At 37.5% G+C, this 20458-nt stretch overlaps 1 protein-coding gene across 9 annotated transcripts in view; it reads right to left on the bottom strand.

Moving 5' to 3' along the window:
• The window catches only part of TENM3 (teneurin transmembrane protein 3), a 606711-nt gene that overhangs the window by 424159 nt on the left and 162094 nt on the right, over positions 1 to 20458 (bottom strand). For all 9 annotated transcript variants that reach the window (XM_081269536.1, XM_081269543.1, XM_081269542.1 and 6 more), the window contains exon 2: positions 18406 to 18712. In XM_081269536.1, coding sequence (XP_081125662.1) covers positions 18406 to 18637 — 232 coding nt within the window. In that variant the 5' untranslated portion in view covers positions 18638 to 18712. The remainder of the gene's footprint in view (positions 1 to 18405; positions 18713 to 20458) is intronic.

The raw sequence follows: 20458 nt of genomic DNA on the forward strand, positions 1-20458 counted from the left end.
ACACTCCTCCATAGGTACGAGCATATCACAAAATAACAGATCAGGTAAATGCTTCTTATTTGGTACTTGTGACACACTGGGTTTGATCCTCAGCACCACATAAAAATAAACTCTACCATCTTAGGAGAGTTTTCTATTTGGCTGAGTTTCAAAACAGTAAGACAATTACACAGTAAGAGAAATACCTGTAACTTTATTTCCTAGTGCATATTTTTTCAAGACACTCCTCTTCTTATACTTTCCCACTAACTACCTGAACTTGCCCTATCCCCTTTTACTCTGCAAATAAAATTCAAATATCTTCAACTTCTTGCTAAAGTTATCTATTAATATGTTACTAATCTCCAAAATCATACACTGATACCATTTTGGCATGCTGAATCCTCTGAACTGAAGGAGGCTGGAGACTTCAGAAGCAGCCTCAGAACAAAGTCTCTCTCTGGCCTTATCCTGACCTCCTGTCTCTCATCTCACTGATGCACATCACCCAAACTAGAGTTCCTCCTCCTCAAGGTGGATCACAGAAAATGGAACCTCTCAGGCTGGGGATATAGCTCAGTTGGTACCATGCTTGCCTCGAATGCACAAGGTCCTGGGTTCAACCCCCAGCACCACCAAAAAAAAAAAAAAATTTACTGGGACAGGGTTGTGGCTCAGTGGTACAGTGCTTGCCTAGCATGTATGAAGCACTTGGTTCGATCCTCCGCACCACAGACAATGGAATCTCTCTCTCAAAGCAAGTCATTAAACCAAGAATGATCATACTATCCCTGCTCCCTTTTACCCTCTCCCTAGAAAAACCCTGGTACTGAAGGTGGACAGGCCTTGCTGCATTTCCCCTCCAGTCTGTTACTGGAACATCACACCCTTTCTGTCCAATCACATTTCTACATGACTGTCCATTTTTCATCAAGCCTAATAAAAACAGACAGCTTTCCCTAGGTCTCTCATTCCTGAAGGCTCCTGTTTCACACAAAACCTTCATTAGTACATTGTTATGCTTTGCTCATGTTGACTTTCTCTAGATGAGAGTCCTATGTGCCATAGGCTGGGTGAGGAAAGGTAGCCCACCTTTTTGCCCCTACACAGATAACCTCAAATTTCCAGAGGATGTTGAAAATGACCACCGTGCAACATACTTATAATACAATTCATTACACAAAACACAAGTCTAATGGAAGCCATTGCAGGATGCCCCCTCAGCAATCATTTTTAGAAAGCAGTTGTGGAGGGGGACCTCTGCCAATGGAAATCTGGGTCCAGGCACTAAGGTGAACTGGATGAGGAGGATGAGAAGGGAAAACCCCAGCTATATCTGAAAGCAGAGAAAGCAGGATTAGAATGAATGGCCCTGGAGAATGTGCATTTTCTTCAAGATAAGATTCGTGAGGCCCCCAGGGGAGGAGGAACATATGGATACCAAAAGGAAGGTTTGGTGGCCCCAAAGGGGAAAACTACATTAACTCCACTGACTTTTAAAGAAAAAGCATCTTTTAAGCCTGGATCATGAAGGATTTATACACTCAACCATATATACACATACATAGTGATTTTAGCAACCACTTGTAATTAGAGAAATATTCTTAGATTATTTCTTTTATTAAAGGCATTCTGAAACTGAATTTGCTTCTTACTTTCTCTTAGTAATTATTCCTTTAGAACAAACCAAGAGCCGGAGATGATAAGATGCCTACAACCTATCTGTTGGTATCTGATAGTCAAACTGCAGTAGGTACTAGTATGAAGAAGCGTATGGTTTGGCATAAAGCAGCAGGTGTTTAATAATTGTGACTGAAGCGGCACCACAGTGATTCACAATGTGGATCCCAAATTGGCAACGTGGTGAGTACCCGGATACAAGTTTAGCAGTAAGCTGGGGGCTCAAGACATCAGACCAATAAAGGCCGAGGCAGGGGGAAAGGATTACCCCCACTGCGTCCCGAGGAGGGCTGTAAGCTACATCTATCTGCTCACACCTTCTGGTAGGTAATCTACAAAGCGGGTTGGCAGCCAAGGCTGAAAGAAGCACTTGCCTACTTAACAGCCAAAATTAGTTAACAATCACTTAGGCAGGGGAGCTAAAAGAGAGAGTTAAGAGGAAAACATTAACATGAAACAATGATAAACTGGAGCTATTTAACTTGTGTCTTTAGTACAGAAATTTAAGGTTGAGTAAACATGACCATCTAAATCCTTTAATCCCGCCGCTGACATTTATAGTGACTGAGAAGGATTAATCATTTTGATCTCCAAATGAATCATTTTAAGCAGTTAATATTTAAAAGTAATAAACTTTGGAGTTTGGAGTAATTAGCCTAGTGGATCTGATTAATGTTTCAGGTTTTTGTCTCTTTATTAAACCCTATCTTCACACACACAAAAAAATAAGTTTGCTCAGGACCAGTATTTCAGAAAACACAAAAAAAGGTTTCAGATTCCTTTCGTTTTTGTATGATGACGGAGGTGAGGGGGAACGCTGGGGAAATGAAAAGTTTGGGGTCTAACTGGAAATTCATAGCAGCATTAAGTGCTGAATGGTAAGACCATCTGGTCATGTTTCTTTTGAAGTCTAGGATCAGTTCCCATTATTCACTATAATGGCATCCAAGACTAAACCAAATTTCAGTGTTTAAAATTAAAAGCATTTTCCTCTTGGCTCTTGTAATCTTCCTCTTTCACAATTTCCAACATGTCAGGAGGTTTGATATATTTTCACAGTGCAAAAAAAAAAAAAAAAAAGCAAGTAAATAGAGTAAAAATAAGAAGAGTAAGAAAGTTTATTCCCTTTCCTTTCCTTTCCAAAACGGTACAGAGACACCATAATTAGTATTTTAGCAAAGGAATTATTAATACTATTTTTACATCTGCCCAGTGCTATTAATGACATGCTAAAATTATAACTTGCATGTTCAACATTTAAGAAATATGAATTAAATTCTTTTGACCTATCTGGAACAATATAATATATAGAAATATTTAACAAATGACTTATGATTTTAGTATTAAAACTGCCCTCTGATGTAATCCATATTGAAGAGCTTGGAACAGGTCTTTTTTGATTTGGAAACTGATGAAAATATTTGAAAGACCTGGTTCCATCCATATGCCACCAACCCTTCATTCTCTCAGCACTGTCTGGATATGTCACATCTGCGATTATCCTGTTGGGCAAAATGTCTTTATCCAGAAAAACCCTGCAGTACAACGGCAGCAGAGGTTTCTAAGAGAAGATTGTGGTTATGACTCAGTAGAGGCCATGTGCCTGCCCATGGCGCCAAAGGAAATCTCACCCTGGCTGAAGCTGTATGAGAGTAAAAAGACAAATCCCAAACTTGCCACATTCAACTACAGTTGTTTGAATGTGTCTAGCTTTGTTTTTGTTTTAATATTATGGTTTAGGTAAATTTTACATGCACTGAAATTCACAGATCTAAAGCAGACACTTCCATGAGTTTTAAGAAATGCATGCATCTACCACAAGCCCAAACCAGATATGGCACCTCTCCATCATGCCAACCAAGTTTTCCTGTGCACAGCTAATTCTTACTCCCACAGGCAACCACGGTTCTGATTTCTTGTACTGTAGATTAGTTTTGTCTGTTCATGGAATGTTATAAAAATGGAGTCATATAGAATGTACTGTGGATCCTTTTGATTAACAGGATGTTTCTGAGATTCTTCTATGCTGTTGCACACATCAGCAGTTCATTCTTTTGTATTTCTAAGTTGTATTCTATTGTATGAATGCACTGCATTTATTTATTTTTATTTTTTGGTACCAGGGATGGAACCCAGGAGCACTTAACCACTGAGCCACATCTCTAACTGCCCCCTCCCCTTTTTGGTTCAGGGGATTAAACTCAAGGGCACTCAACCACTCAGCCACATCCCCAGCCCTATTTTGTATTTTGTTTAGACAGGGTCTCACTGAGTGGCTTAGAACCTCACCCTTGAGGAGTCTGGCTTTGAACTTGCAATCCTCCTGCCTCAGCCTCCTGAGAAGCTGGGATTATGTGCCACCACACCTAGCTTCCCCAGCACTTTTTATTTTTTATTTTTAGACAGGGTTTCACTAAGTTGCTGAGGCTGGCTTTGAGCTTGTGGTCCTCTTGCCTCAGCCTCCTCAGATGCTGGGATTACAGGCATGTATTACTACTGCAATTTATTACATCCATTCACTTGGGCCTATGATGAATAAAGCTGCTATCAACACAAGTTTTCATGTGCTTTGAGTAAATATTTAGAAGATGAATCTCTGGGTCCAAGAGGAGATGTTATTTTGACTTTATATATGAAATTTCCAGTTTCCAATGCAGTTGTGCCATTTTACATTTTACACTCCCATCAGCAATAAGTGAGAGTTTAGTTGTTCCATGTCCTCATCAATATTTGATGCTGTGAATCTTTTTAATTTCAGCCATTCTAGTGGGTGAATAGTAATCTCATTGTGATTTTGGCTTTAATTTCCTTGACAGTTAATGATGGCAAAGATTGTTTTCATGTGCTTATTAAACATTTGTATATTTTTAATGCAACATTCCTCTTAGAAGTTTTCTGCCCATTTTGAAACTGAGTTATCATTTGTTATTGATTTTTAGGAGCTCCTTATATAACCTATATTCAAGTCCTCTGTCTTACACACACACACACAAACACACACACACACAAATTTTTCTCACTCTAGTTGCCTATTCATTTTCTTAAAGACATCTCTAAAAAGCAGAACTGCTTAATTTTGATGAAGTTTAATCTATCCAAGCTCTTCTTTTCCATTTAGCCTTTTCATATCTTTTCATAAAGATATTTTTGCCTAACCAAGGTTGTGAAGATATCCCAAAACATATTTATTCTGCTTATTCCTGGCCTTATAACTCAGCAGCTATTGACTGTGTGAGCATTTTAGCAAGTGTAGGTCTCAGTTTTCCTCACCTATAAAATGGACTTAGAGGATTGTAAAGATCTCCCAACCCCCTAAGTCTATACAGATGCAGGAAGAAGGCAACACAATGGAACATGAGACAGAGCTGAGAACAATAGCATCAAAAGTCCAAGGAAATGGAGGAAAAAAGGCCTTGGATAAAAGTATGTGTCACAAGAGTTCACATTTCCTTTAGCACGGTTGATATTTCATCCCTAAGTTAACTCAGATGCAGGATGCCATCCTCTGGTCTAGCTCCTCCCTTGAACACCACGTCTGGAGTTCATCCTGAATTAAAAACTAACCATCAGACAGCAGGGACGTTAACAAGTTCTAGTCTGGAAAAGGTGCTTTTCTTCTCCAACCTCCAAAGTGTATAACCAACCTGCTTGTTTCCAAAGCAGGGATTATTTTCTAATTTCAACCTTTGATTTAAAACTGGAAGTCTTTCCTTCACAGAAGGAACCTCTCCCCAAATACAATTTCTGTCAATATTTTACTGTTTTTAGTTTTCGTTTTCTTCTTTTTACGGTGGTGGGGATCGAACCCAGGGCCTCACACATGCTAAGCAAGGGCTCTACCCTGAGCAACATCTCCAGCCCTTTTGAAAATTTATTTTGAGGCAGCATCTCACTGAATTGCTCAGGCTGGCTTCGATTTTGCAATCCTCCTGCCTCAGCTTCACATGTAGCTGGGATTACAGACACGCACCACCATGCCTGACTGCTGTTTTTAGTTTTCTTTCAAGTTTTGTTGTTGATGGTGATAATTCAACTGATAATTTTTAAAAATGTATTTCACGTGTTTGTAAGAGGTTTTAAGTAAAGGTCTGAGTAAAGCTGTTCATGAATTCTTTCTTTTTATTGTTTTGTTTTTTCCTAAATCTAAATTTTGCAATTGCACAGAAAGTCCTCACTTAAGGAATATGTTGTGTCTAGATGTTGGTAAGGATCAGTATACGTTTCCCATGAAAACAACATGAAGGATGTCAGGCTGGAATTTGCAGGTCTACCAGGGTCTATGTCCCTAAGGGACTGAGTCAACAGCACTCGGGAGCATGGCTTCCACAGAGGAGACTGTCTCTTTGCAAACACACAATCCTAATTCCAAACAAGGAGACCTAACACAGGAGACTCTTCATTGCATTTTCTGTTTACCATGCTGGGAGACAACTCCTAAGCAAATCATTGATGATTACCTTGGTTACATGAATGGTCAATGAAGGTTAGGAGCTGTGTGTAGGGATGTTAAATTAGGGACTAGCTATTGCCTTTTCCTGACTAAGAGGTAAACTAATTCACTGTTTCAAGTTTATTGACCATTTGAATTTCACTTTTGTGAATTGTCTATTCCTACCATTTTCCCACTGGATTATTTATTTTCACTATGTACAAGTTACTCATCTTATTGTAGATATAAACTTTACATATGTTCTATGGATTAGAAATATATTTCCCCATGTAATGATTTTGTTTCTGGGTATTTTCATTTACATATGAAAAGTCTGCAAAAATAATTACAGAAGCCTATTTCTGTTTCCATTAAAATAGTCTCCCCTGCTCTTGGGGTGTACTTATAGTCCCTGGTCCATATTGTGGAGATCCACATCCACTTTCCCCTTGCCATCTCCTGTTATATAAACTGGCAAGCAAAAATAGTACACATTTCCTTTCCAGCAGCTAAGAATGGCCGTGCATAACAGTCCTGAAAAAAGAGTTGTAGGAGGAAGTCTCAGGGGAGTAAAAGAAGCAGTCCAATGCAGAGAAGAGCCTCCTCACCTCTGCGTTCATTGTTATTTCAACAGGAATATGAAAGTACAGCAACCACCTGGGGATTCACAGGACAAAAACCACATGCTAAGGGTGGCAAAGCAAAAGAAGATAGAAGGAATCTGGGTCCTTGATGGCATCTTTGATCCCTGGACAGTCTATCTTTGGATTTATTTGCAAAAAAAAAATAATAATTCTCTTAGGTGTTTAAGCCACTGTTTAAGGAGTTTTCTGCTATTCATAGCTCATGTCATTCCTGTATTAGTCAATCTCCCAAATTAACTTCTAAAATTTTTATTGCTTTATTTTTTTTACATTTGTCTTTAATCCATCTTAATTTATTTTTGAATATGCTGAGAGATATGGGTCCAATTTTATATTCTTCCAGATGGATAACCAGTTGTGCCAGCACCATTTATCAAATCATACTGAATAAAAATTTTTTTTTGTTTTATGTTACATTTCTGTACATACTAGGAAATTTTAGTTTATTCCATCAATCTATTTATTATTTGTACCAATAAAATATACATGTGATAATAGAAGCTTCATAGTATTTTAGAAATTATATAATAAGCCCATTTTATTCTATTTGCCTTTTCAACATGTTTTTGGCTATTTTTAGACATTTATTCTTTCACATGAATTATAAGATCACTTACTAAAATTAAAAATAACCCTAACCCATTGGGATTTTATTTGATAGTTTTGACTTCTATACATTTGTTTAATGAGAATGGACATTCTTATGCTTTTAGCCTTTCAATCCAAAAACATTGCCTATCTTTCCATTCATTCAGATATTGTTTTATGTCTTTCAATAATAGTTTACAGATCTCTTCATTTTGGGTCCCATATTATGCTTATAAAATTTATTTCAAAGAAATTTATAGTGTTTGCTGCCTTTGTGATATAGGTCATTTTTTTTTCTGACTTCCAAATTAAGTCAGTGATTGCTTAGTAACTACTGTAATTGCATATGTTATAGTTTAGATCTTGACTGTCCCCCGAAAAGCACGTGTTGGAAGTGTGGTCCCCAATATAGGAAAGTTCAGAGGTGGGCATTTAGGCTAATCCATTTGCTGGCTTAATCCACTGATGAGGTCAGACCCCTAATCAGAGTTGAAAGAACTAATGGGTGGTATTGTAGGCAGGTAGGTGTGGCTAGAAGAGGCGGGTCACTGCAGGTGTGTAGCCTTGGACTATATCTGTCCCTGGCTCCTTCCCCAGCCTGTTTCTGTTTCTGGCTGCCATTAGCTAGTCAGATTTCCTAGGACACAACCTTCTACCATGATGATCTGCCTTCCCTTGGGCCCAGAGAAACAGTCAGCTGACCATGGACTGAAACCATGAGAACAAAATTAACTATATTACCTACGTTATCAATACATTTATCTTGTATTCATTCAAGTACAAAATTCATATCAAATTCAATTTTTTTTATTTCTAGAGACACATGGATTTTCTATGTATATAGTCATACATTTAACAAAAGTGCTAATTTTAACTTTTCCCAAAATATACATCAATTGTTGGAACTTCTTCTCTTATTGCATTTACTAAAACATCTGGAGTAATGTTGAATAGTAATTGTGACACTATTGTTGAAACTTCCATATGATCTTGATTTTATTTGAAAAGTCCTAGTATCCCACCATTTGAATGCTATTTAACTTTTTAAAATAATCATCTTACACATGACTATCATATTTGTTTTTTCTTCTTGACTTAGTTTATTTTAATAAAGAATGTTTTCTAAATTTTATCTAAAAATTTTTTATCATCTATTGATAAGATCATGTTTTTCTACTTTGATTAATTAATGTAATTATGTTAACACATTTCTTATATTGAAAAAAGCCTTCATTGACAGCAAGGATTAGTAACCACTTGGTTATTAATTTGGTTTAGCATGTTATACATTTTATATATTGCTGGAAATATAAATATAGCTGTTTAGAACTTTTGCACACATAATGAGAAGCAATTTTGGTTTACATAGCTTCTCTTTTGTACTACTTAAGTCAATTTTGTTACTAGGCTATAGCAATTTTTTATTTTTATTTTTTTAGTTGTAGATGGACACATGCCTTTATTTTATTTATTTATTTTTAAGTGGTGCTAAGGGATCAAACATGCTAGGAAAGTGCTCTAACACTGAGCTACAGCCCTGCCCAGACTATAGCAATTTAATATGAATTTTGATGGAGTCCATCTTTCGGGGTGTCAAGTAGCTTTTTGATATTGAACTTAGTTGTACTTTGAAGGTTACAAAAATTTCACTCAGGAACCTATCTGGCACTTTTTAATGGCACCTGTTTTTATCACCTTCCTAATCTCTTCTGAGATACTTGGTTTTGACAAGTTTTCTCCATGTTCTAAAATCATTTGGGTGAAATCATATTTTCTGAGAAATAATAAATTATTCTAGATTTTTCAAATGCACTGCTTAGCATAGTCCCATTTAGTTGTTAAAATATTTTCTGTATCTCTCCTTCTTTTTGTTCATAGGGGCTCTCTATGAATCTTTTTAAAGAATCAGCTTTTAGTTTGTTTTAAATTCCAGCTTTGATTATCTAACTTTTCCTATTTCATTTGGTTTATTTTCCCCACATTTACACCTTTCTTAACATGAATATATTTATATACATTTATTGTTTATATTTATTCTTTAAATATATTTCTTAGCAATATATTTTCCTATCCATAGGGCTTTTACTATCACCCATAAATTTTGGAAGAATTTTTTTGTTTTCTGTTGCTTCTTATCATAATCAATGATAAGAAAATAATAACCAAATTTTGATCATAATCAAAATCCTTAGGGCAATGTTGTTTTCATTGGTTTATAGTTTTGTTATTTGTTTCTAATTTTACTAAATTTATGATGAAATGTTTTGGCTTATAAAGTTTCTTCTTTTCTAAATGCTTATGTTTCTGTTTTATTGCCAAATACAGAATCCGTTTATGAAAGTATTCCATACAAATGTGAAAAACTATAATTTCTACCTGACATTATAGATATCTAACACACACATATATAATAGCTAAAAAATTGATATTACATAACTGCTTTCTTAATTTTTTTTCTTTTATATCTGCCTGATTCTGAAAGAGGTGAATCAACGCATCCCATTATAATGTGTTTCAGCAATCTCTTTTTCCCAATAGTTTTGGCTTATAACTTTAGCTACTACATTGTTTAATGTACATAATTTAAGAGACCTTGTCCTCTGTACTGTGTCTCTTATTGTTTGCTCATTGGTCTTTTTATCTTGTGTAAAGTTTTTTTTTTTTTAAATTTGTTCTTTTTAGTTATACGTGACAGTAGAATGAACTTTGACATATCCTATATACATGGAGTCTAACTTCCCATTCTTGTGGTTGTACCTGATGTGAAGTCACACTGGTCGTGTATTCACATATGACATAGGAAAGCTATGTCTGATTCATTCTATTGTTTTCCCCATTTCCATCCCCCTTCCCTTCCTTCCATTCCCCCAGTTCAATTCAGTGAATCCCCCACCCCACATTGTAAGTCTGCTCTAAGTATCAGGGAGAACATTTGGCCTTTGGATTTTTGGCACTGGTTTATTTCACTTAGTATGATAGCCTCCAGTTCCATCCATTTACCAGCAAATGCCATAATTTCTTTCTTTTTTATGGCTGAGTAATATTCTGTTGTGTATATGTACCACATTTTTTTTATCCATTCATCTATTGAAGGGCACCTAGGTTGGTTTCATAGCTTAGCTATTGTGAATTGAGTCTTTATGAACATTGATGTAGCCACTCTCTATAGTATGCTAATTTTAAGTCCTTTGGGTATATGCTGAGGAGTGGGATAACTGGGTCAAACTGTGGTTCCATTCCAAGTTTTCTGAGGAATCTCCATACTGCTTTCCAGAATTTTTGCATCAATATGCAATTCCTTGTTTAGAGTTTTTAAAATAAATTCCACCTTTCTGATATTAATGCTGGTGCTCCTGCTCTCTGTTGGTATTTACCTGTTGTCTCTTCATTCTCAACCATTTCTTTTAACTATTTTAAGCGTGTTCCTTATAAATGCCAGTAACTTTTAGGAACCAATTGAATAGTTGATGTCAAGATTTGTGTATTTATGTTTCATGTAATATGTGGCAGGTTTTATTCCTTCCTTCTTGTTTTATGATTCTTCATGATTTTCTTTGTTTCTTCCTTTTCCTTAGAGCTGTTCTTGCTAATTTGGTCAGGTTGATATCCATGGCCTTTACCCTGCTAATTAGGTAGGTCTATTGTGCTTGTTTCATTCTATTAATGATTGCCTTCCCTTTCTGACATTCAAATTCAAATACATGTTTTTCGTTATTATATGAATGCAAGAGCAATTATTTATCTCCAATAAAGCTCTATTTCCTTCTCTCTCCATCTTCAGATGAGATGGGATTTCGCAAGACTTTAACTTTCCCTACCACTTTTCCCCACCTACAGAGTAGCTGAGATTGATAAGTACTTCTAGTTCAGCATTTGTTAAAGCTTCCCTCCAGCTGTTCTGTAACCACCATTTGAGGTTTAACGATGTATTCCATAAAGCTGATTGCTCATCACCTCTCCTTTTCACAGGCTGTGATTCTGCCTAACTTGGTATTCCTCCCTGAATATACCCTATCCATTGTAGATACAGTCTCTGGATCTTTTGTACTCCCAAATTATCTTTCATTCATTCTGAGAGATGAATGGCATGATGGGGTTCAGGACATGCTACCACAAAATATGGCACCTTGGCATTTGAGAAAACAGCAAAGACAAAAGGCCATTCTCCCCCATCCTGTATCTCTTTCCCTTGAACACAGGTCATAAATCCTAGGAGGGCCACTCTTTGACTTTCTCCCCTACAGCTGGTCACAAGGCCCTCATTGTGTTGACCACCAGGTAGGGGCAACCCTCTATGTGTGGGTGGAGAGGGGAGAGTTGCTGCGCCTGTAAATGACTATGAAGACTCCTTCAAAGTTGTTGTGTTTTGTTTTTTATTTTTGTTTTCCAAATAAGGCCCTCCAGGGAAACTTACAAGGAACCATCCCGACTCTCTGAGTCACAGTGACTTACCCTTTCTCATTATAATACTAGATTCTCCACCCATGGGTATTTCTGTCTTGCATTTTTTGAACACATGATGTTGAGCTCAAACTGAGCATGCTCAGGAAGGCATAGGCCTCTACTTACAATGACAAGTCTTTTCTATATAATTATGTATAAAATTCCCCAATAAGAGCCCCTTCTTTCTTTGTTTAAAGAGATAATCCTTTGAAAATTATCTTCAGAGTCCTTCTCGTTTTCTCTAAGTAATAAATCTTTCTTCACTTTTTTATCTCTTGGTTGTACTTATGGGTATTATACTCATCAAGAGGTGAACCCATTGTGTTTGGTTACAATTGGAAAGGTAGCTTTCCTATATCCAGAGGAAAGGAACATCCTTCTCTCTGAAAACACAAGAATGCAGAGAAGAAGCTGATCAAACGGGTCGTGTTAAATCAATCTCCCCTTTCGCTCCCAAAGCCTGAAGGGGCTTGCTCTGAAGTTGCCTTGTGTGACTAAGAGAAGCTCTTCCAGGAGGAGCTCAGTTGTCTTCAACCCCTCCCTGATGTTATCACTAGTCAAGAACTCACAGGAAATGAGGACCCAAGGTCCCACACTTCACCCAGAGACAGTGTGTCATAAGCAACTATTTATTCTTTGGAGAGTTGTTACTGATGAGACTTTGTGTCACCACTTCTCTCCAAAAGATCCACGCCCATACTGCTTTCTGTAGCTGAGAACACTGCTTAAGCTTCAACCATCTGGTCCTTCCTTGGGTTTCACATTTCCGTGACTCCTATAGGCTTGCACATTGAGAAATCTGTGCACATTTTCCGTTAATGTCTATTGTCAGTTTGCTTTAGAGACTAAAATTATTGTAACTTTAGTAGGTGGAAAGAGAGGATTCTTCTGTTGCTATACTACCATCACAACATACTCCATCTGTCTATACTTCTCCATAACTATTCACCTCTTTATCAGACCTAAGCATTAAAATACACAAATTTACCTGTTTCTTTGGATCTTCATTTCCTTAGGAAAGTTTCCATGGCACATAAAGTGTAAATTAAATACCTTTGTATGCTCTTCTCTTATTAATCTTCCTTTTGTTATAGGACCTTAGTGATGAGCCTAGTGATCTCTAAGAAAAGATATCTTTCCTTCTCTGTAATATCTTCTCTGCATATACCACCCTAAAGCATTATGCCACTATCTTCTAGCTTTCATTGTTTCAGACAAGAAAATCATTATTAGTCTTATTTATTTTTCTTTATAAAAAGAAAAAAAAAGTTACTTGATTTTTTTTTTACCTTAGAATTTTGTAAGGGAAATGTCTTTATCCCCAAAGAATTTTTCTGGTGTGTACTTAGGGATATGTGTGTGTGTGTGTGTGTGTGTGTGTGTGTGTGTGCGCGCGCACGCACAGTTATGCATGTGTGTTTATCTTAATTTTGCTTTCTGGTTTAGATACTTCTACTTTGTCCTTAAAACCATTCATTTGGATTTCAACAATGACCCCTCTCTTCTTCAACTTATTTATGTATTCATTTTGGTGCTGGAGATTGAACCTAGGGTCTTATGCATTCTAAGCAAATGCTGCACCACTGAGCTACACCTTCCATTCTATTTTATTTTTAAATTTTAAAATTATGGCTTTTCCCTCCCTCTATTATTTGATTGCCAGTGTTGGTTGTGTTGGTGGTGGTTTTTAAATTATTGTTGTTCTTGGTTTTCTGTGAGTGCTCATATTATAATTTTTAATTTTAGTTCACATTGTCATCTGTCATATCCACTGCTCATTTTCATTATATGCTTATGGCTCTGTCTGCTTGCATCCTATTCCATTTCTTGCTTGCTGGTTGCCATTAAGCACATTACTTTACTGAGGTGCCTTAACAAATAGTGGGAAGTTCTGTTAGACTCTAAGGACAAGCCTTTCTACTCCTTGATTTCCATAGCTGGCACTCTCATCAAGAGTGGAGAACTGCATCTTTTAGGTTCCCCCATCTCCTGAGGGGCAAGGAAGCCAGCTGCTCCTCTCAGGCAAGATCCAAGGGAGATGCAGGCCAGTCTCTCTCTCTCTCTCTCTCTCTCTCTCTCTCTCTCTCTCTCTCTCTCTCTCTCTCTCACCATGAAGTGGCAGTGTTCTTTTCCATCTTTATCCTATTCTGATCTCTCACCAGGCCCTAAGTGAAAACACTTGTATCAGAGTGTTCCTTTAGGACCCTAATAGATTTTCAGCTCCCATTTGCAACCTTGATGACAGTTCAGCTCAGAGGAGATAAGGGGTTGGTTGGGAGATGGGTGAATGAGGCATCAATCAAGCCACCATCAAGCCAGAACCCTGGATAAATATTTACAAGAGAGCCCAAGTTGTTCTAATATTCTTTCTTGGGAAGGGGCACGTCTAGAATCTGCAATATTGTGTAAAAGATGGGCTAGTACTGGAGATGTAACTCAGTGCTAGAGTATTTGCATACCATGTGTGAGGCTCCTGGTTCACTCCCCAGAATCATACAAAACATAAATAAATAAAGGACTGGGGCTCAGGATGCAGCAGAAGAATCAGGACTTACGGGACCTACTTTCTTTTGCCTCCCTAACAGAACTCTCCTAAACCATACTTATGCAATGTCATAATGTCAGAATATAAGCCATGTTTGTGGAAGCTGGAGGCTACTGGACACTACTGCTTATGATAAAAATGAAGAAATGGCAAGTCGCAAAGAGAGGAGCTTCTGGAATTGGAACCACCCTGTTAGGGAACACCAGAGGTGAGTCACACTTAGTAATCACGGAGTGCCTGTCTTTGTTAATCTGCCTTCCTCTTTCTTCTCTTCCCTTCTTTGAAAATGTTTTTTTTTTTCTATTTTGATTTCAGTTATGTGTAAACATAGACAGGATGTAGTTCTTAAAGTATAAAAACCAACAACCTTTCTCCCCATTGCCAATTTAGAAATTAAGAATAAATGATCTTTTCATTGATCATCTTTTCATTTTAAAATCCTGAAATTCACTGCCCCAACATGGATTACTGACTATTAAACAGTTTGAGTTAGGATTGTCTCAAAGTTGGTTTTCTTAGACTTACGGTTTAGTGAAACAAAAATATTCTTTTTTTTTTTTCAAACACTGTCTCTTTTTTTTTAAATTTTGCCCTTATGACCAATATTCCTCGTTGGAGTTGACAGCATTCTTGTTTGGTCAAGAAGACTACAAGCATGTGCAGAGCACAAGAGAGATGAAGCAGAAAAAAAAAAAAATTTTTTTTTTCTTTTATCGCTTTTCCAAAACTGTGGTATGATCTTATGCAGCTGTTTCGTAAGAAATGTGTCTCAGACCTGACGGGATAAATTCTCTTCAAAGATGAATCAAAGAAAATAGTATCCAAGAATGCAAAACACGCCATTGTTACCCTAACCCCATCACACCTATGGAGAGCGCCACAGCTGCTGAGAGAGCAACTATTTCCATCACCCATAAACCACACACAGAGATTGAAATAGAGAGAGAGGAGATCTATGTGAGATTCAGTCAAATTACACAGACTGTGAAAATGAAATCATCCCCAGCCTTAGAGTATCTAAATATAACACGTAATTAACAGTAGTCACCTGCCAGTCAGTAAAGCCATAAAAAATGATTAAAATCAAGTTTGATGATAGGCTATAAATTTGGTGGATAAAAATAAAAACACCACATTTCTAGATTTGAATTCTCCATGTAATTGCATTAACAGGGTCTCTGCTCCCTCCAGCTGAAGTGGCATTTTCTTATGTCATTCAAAGAGTAAGTGGACGCAGGACTGACGAGCTCTTTTAAAACTCCACGGGCAAGCTAAGTGAGCATGATTCTTTGGAATTGTTTCAGAGATCTTTGGCTACTATTAATATTTTCCATCTTTCATTTTTATTATGTGTATGATGTCAGGAGCTGTCGCAGGAAGCACATTTTGTCAATTAAATAATTAATCCCACAGCATAATAGTCAGTGAGGAAAAATTGACATTTGTCAGGTTCAAAGAAAATGAAAGCCTGGGAGGATTTTTCATTATGCTTGCTTAAAAAAAATAATAATCTGATAGCAGACTCTCCCTATTCATTTCTCTCCTACACCTATGGCTCTTGCTACAAACATACCCCATAGCAAACCACAGGGAAGGAAAAGAATTTGCAATGCTTCCTCCACCTTCATCCTTACCCATCCCAGTACACACTCAGATTAATTTTATTTCCTATATATGTCTCACATTTGCCCACTTCTCACCATCCACACTACCACCACTTTAATACCGAGTCGAAGAAAAATAACTCCAAGGGGCTATTAGTACACTGAATTGCCTATTTTCTGCACAGAGCTTTGAATCCTGAGCACTAGAGGTAGTCTGGCCTGGGGTCAAGTGCTCACTAGCCAGGGGATCTCCAAGACTCCTGGGTCTCACTCTGTGGAAGGAGGCTACCAGGAGGACCTGGTCATCAGGTGACTGTACACACAACCCACTCAGCGCCTTGGCACACAGTCAGGCATCAGTTCACCTTAGCCAGAATTAGCATTATGTTCCACTTGTGTTTTCATACATTCTCATTGAGGAGCCTGTCAGTGAATCATGGCACCTTCCAACACTGCACTTCTGCTTTTCCTTTCACTTCTGCTCTTAAACTTCTCACTTCTCTACTGGGCTCCTGACACCAGGCCTCCATCTGCTGCCTTGCTCGCTTTCTCCTCGCTGTGCCCCTTTTCCTTCACTAGTCTCTGGCTTGCAAGGAGCTGAGTAATACTACTATTTGGTCCCCAAGAACGTTGGTTCCAGGGTTTTCACAGATGGTATCGCCAATGTCGTCAACAACAGTCTGCACTGGATTAATGCTGCCTAGGAGGTAAAAATTTCAGTGCACTATTTTTAACCTGTTTAAGCCTCCTCCACTTTGCCAAAACTAAATGCTTGCTTGGGGTGGAGATGAGTCTCCTCAATGCATAGCACCCCATGTGTTACTTTTTTTCTCCTAATAGTATTCCACAATGTAGCCCCCTAACCAAAACAACAACAACAATAACAAAAAACCCAGGGCACTAAAGAGTTACTTTTATTACAAAATGCAAGTCTTCATGCTAGGTTCATATCTTATCCCTGTCTACACTACCTATTTTTTTTAATTGGTGAATGATGTACACTTATGCTCTATTTCAGCTGGGTAGACAGTGTGAAAGAGAGAAAAAATCAGGTTTAGAATTGGTACAATAAACTGAGTCTCTTGACTTAAGATGAGTACATATGTCAAATATGTGTTCTATGTCTCCTCTAAAAATGAATTTAAAATCTTTAGCTATCTTGTCCTTTTTCATAAAATTTGATACCAGCAATCAGCAAGGCATGCTTAAAGGGGGGAAAAATCTCTCTTTAGGGAATCAAGTGAATTTTCTTTGGTGTAAACTGATGTGGCTGAGTGAACACTATTGCATCTAGCTAGGGAAGGCTCTTTCCACAATGCAGAAAAGGAACATGGGAAAGTTTTGAACAAACTGTTGCACTATAATTTTTTCTTAAATTTGTTCCTGCCCAATATCAAATTCTTAGTCACACTGTCTGTGAAGTGATTGGAAAAGAATGAATATATTATTTACTATTTAGGTTTGATTTATTTCCCCACTAATTTCCTGATTAGATTAACTAAGAAACAGTAAGTTCTGTGTGAATTGTAATGCATGATTTGAATGTAAAAGGATTTTGTTTTTATTAGTAGTAATTTTGCCCACATCTCAAGACTTTATTAAATGAACTGTATAACTCTGAATGCCTCCCTTAAAATAAACTACTGTCTTGGGCTGGGGTTGTGGCTCGAAGGTAAAGCTCTTGCCTACCATGCATAAGGCACTGGGTTCAATCCTCAGCACCACGTAAAAATAAAATAAAGATATTGTGTCCACCTATAACTTAAAAATAAATATTAAAAAAATAAGCTACTGTCTTAAGCACAAAAATTGGTTAGTTTAGTATTGTGAAGTCAAGATGCAGATGTCATTATCCCAGTGGTAGGATATGGATATAGAAAAAAGGGAACGTAAAAATGTTCAAGAAATGTATGCAAATGATCAAGCCACAGCAGACTATTTTACAGGAAACTAGAATGTTTTCAGGTGTAATCTTAATGTACAAGGTTACCTAAGAGAAAGAAGATGGATCCCTTTGATGGCAGGCTCTTGATAATGTGCAGCCTTGCAAATAGCTGGGCTGAATGGAACATGAGATTATCTAGGGTCATAGTTCTTATTTTCTTGTGAGGGACAGGTAACTTTCCTCTTCCACAGCTCCTGGTTTGCTTGTACTAGTTCTAACTATAAAAGCTATAATCGTGAACACCTTCATTCAAATAAAAAGGAGCCCTATAGACTTGAGTTTCAGGCATATGCGCACAAAATTTGGCCATGCTTAGAACCATAAACTTTACATGTGAATGTGGAACTGTGGAATACCCTATGCATTGGAGCCAATGTACCCACAGGTGCCTTTCTACCTCTAATCTGGAATACGGTGTGATCATCTAGCATCTCAGGATAAGAACTAGTCGGACACGAAAACTGTAAAAATAATCATGTCCCCTTCTGGGAAAAACATGGCACCTACAAGTTAGTAACATGCCTCATCCTGCTAGAACCATTACCTACCTTGTCTAGAATACTCGTCTGCTTCTCTGTGAACCAAATCCTTTACTCTGTTTCCGTAAAGCAGCCGTGAAGAATCATGATCAAAAGCTTTCAAGGTTTCACTGGAACTATAAGACTTCTGCGTAGGGACCCTACACTCCTCATTGTCTGCAGAGGAATTTGTATACCGCCGTTCTTTTTCCCGTCTGCTCTTGGTGAGGGAGCAATAAGGCCTACGTTCTTTCACATCCATACTTCATTCCTTCTGTGTGCACATCGGTCCTGCTTGTTACAAACTGTGCTCAGAGTTCCATTCTCACTGGCCTCTCTGTAAAGATAAAAGGTTGGCATGATATCAGCATAATAGTCATCTAAAAACTGACTATGCTCTATCCTTCTCAGTGTGGAGGGTGGTGGAAAAACAACCATCTTGCCTATCTAGGATCTTGCTTTCAACAATAAATTGGTTATTTGTAAGGTTGTTGTAAATATTCTGTAACCCCAAGAGGTGAGGCACTTTCTGTTAATGAGAGTTATGAGTGTTGGTTTAAGCTACTATATCTGAATTTTCACATTAATACCAAAAAAAACAAAAACAAAAACAAAAACCAGCTCAAGCTTAAATTTCACTACAGAAGCCAGCTTAAAATTGGCTTCAATGGTTGGTTAAATTTTCCACAATGGAAAAGTTTCCTCTCGAAACATTTTCACCATCACAAATTAATTCCTTTTCTTACAAAAACTTAATACTACTTTTTCTCAAGTATTTTTGTTTCGTTTAAAGAGCAGGAGTAAAGAGGGAGCTTCTTACAACCGAAACTTCTTCAAAAGCTTTGCACATTTTATCATTTTTTACGAAGACTTTTCCTTCTGAGGGCACAATTTTCATGTTTTAAGGACTGAAATGTCTTGAATTGTGGAGAAAGCTGTTCTGCCTCTCATACCCCCTTCCTTAAAATGCATTTTCCTCTCTAGCAAATGAATTTAATCAGCACTACCCTGATATTTAAGGCAATTCAAGTGGCTAATTTGATGGGGGTATCTCCCAAAACTGCCAGTAGCAAGAATATGTTAGAAGGAGCAAGGCAAATTGTGTTTCTTTGCTTAGCAACTCTTTTTCTTGAATTTGCTGAACTAACAGTGGAAAGGGCAAGTAGAGGAGGCTCTGTTGAGCTAGATCTGGGGTCTGGAAGAGGGAGAGTTAGTTGCCCAGGGCTAATCCGAATTTTAAATGATCCACTTTTGTCTTTATTCTTTCTCATTTTGTCCTTCCTTTTAATCTGAATGTCCCTGAGGGCTTTGACTTCAGCCCTCAGTGTTGTTCCCCTACCTCAATCCTACTTTCCTAAATTTGCTTTGTATTTTGAATGATTCTATAATCAACTTGAAATAAAAAGATTTCCGGCTGGCCCCAGGTCTTCTCTTTGGTTTGCCATCCTTAAGGCTGTAACTTCCATTTAGATATTTTCTTCCATGCAGCATCCCTCTCCCGAAGAGTCTGTCTCCCTTTCTTCACCGTTTGCTATGCTTAGACACACCACACAGCTCTTTAATGTGCTTCCAACCTCTAATTCTCCCAGGTCGACTCAGTTTAATTGAAGTTGTCAACAACTCTTGATTTTTCCTGCTTAACATTACAATTCCTGTACCTCTCACGTTTGGACTTTTGCTTTCTGTCCAGCTACAAAGAGAGTGGCAAAGATCTCTGGGTTGGAAATGACTAGTATTTCAGAGCCTTTGCTTGGAAAGGTTTCGACTGCTCCTCCATACCACCTATTTAGCCAAATTATAGCCTCACCCACAAAACCACCCAAATTGCCAACAAAGGGTTCCTTCAAGTGGGGTTCCATGTTTCTGTGCTATTGAATTGAGCTGGACTGTTCAAAGTAGTTGGTAATATTTGTAGTTTGCTGTTGAATTGTACCTTGATTTCTCTTTTTCTTCTTTTCCATGAATCCAATTTTTTAAAAATGAATTGTTTTCATTGACTCCTTATGATTTACTATTCCATTATTCTTTTGCAAATTCTTCTAATAGCTGTTCATAGAAATGGTATTTCCTTTAATGTTGCTTT

Source organism: Spermophilus citellus, assembly GCF_964194105.1.
Source record: "Spermophilus citellus genome assembly, chromosome: 16".
NCBI lineage: Eukaryota > Metazoa > Chordata > Mammalia > Rodentia > Sciuridae > Spermophilus > Spermophilus citellus.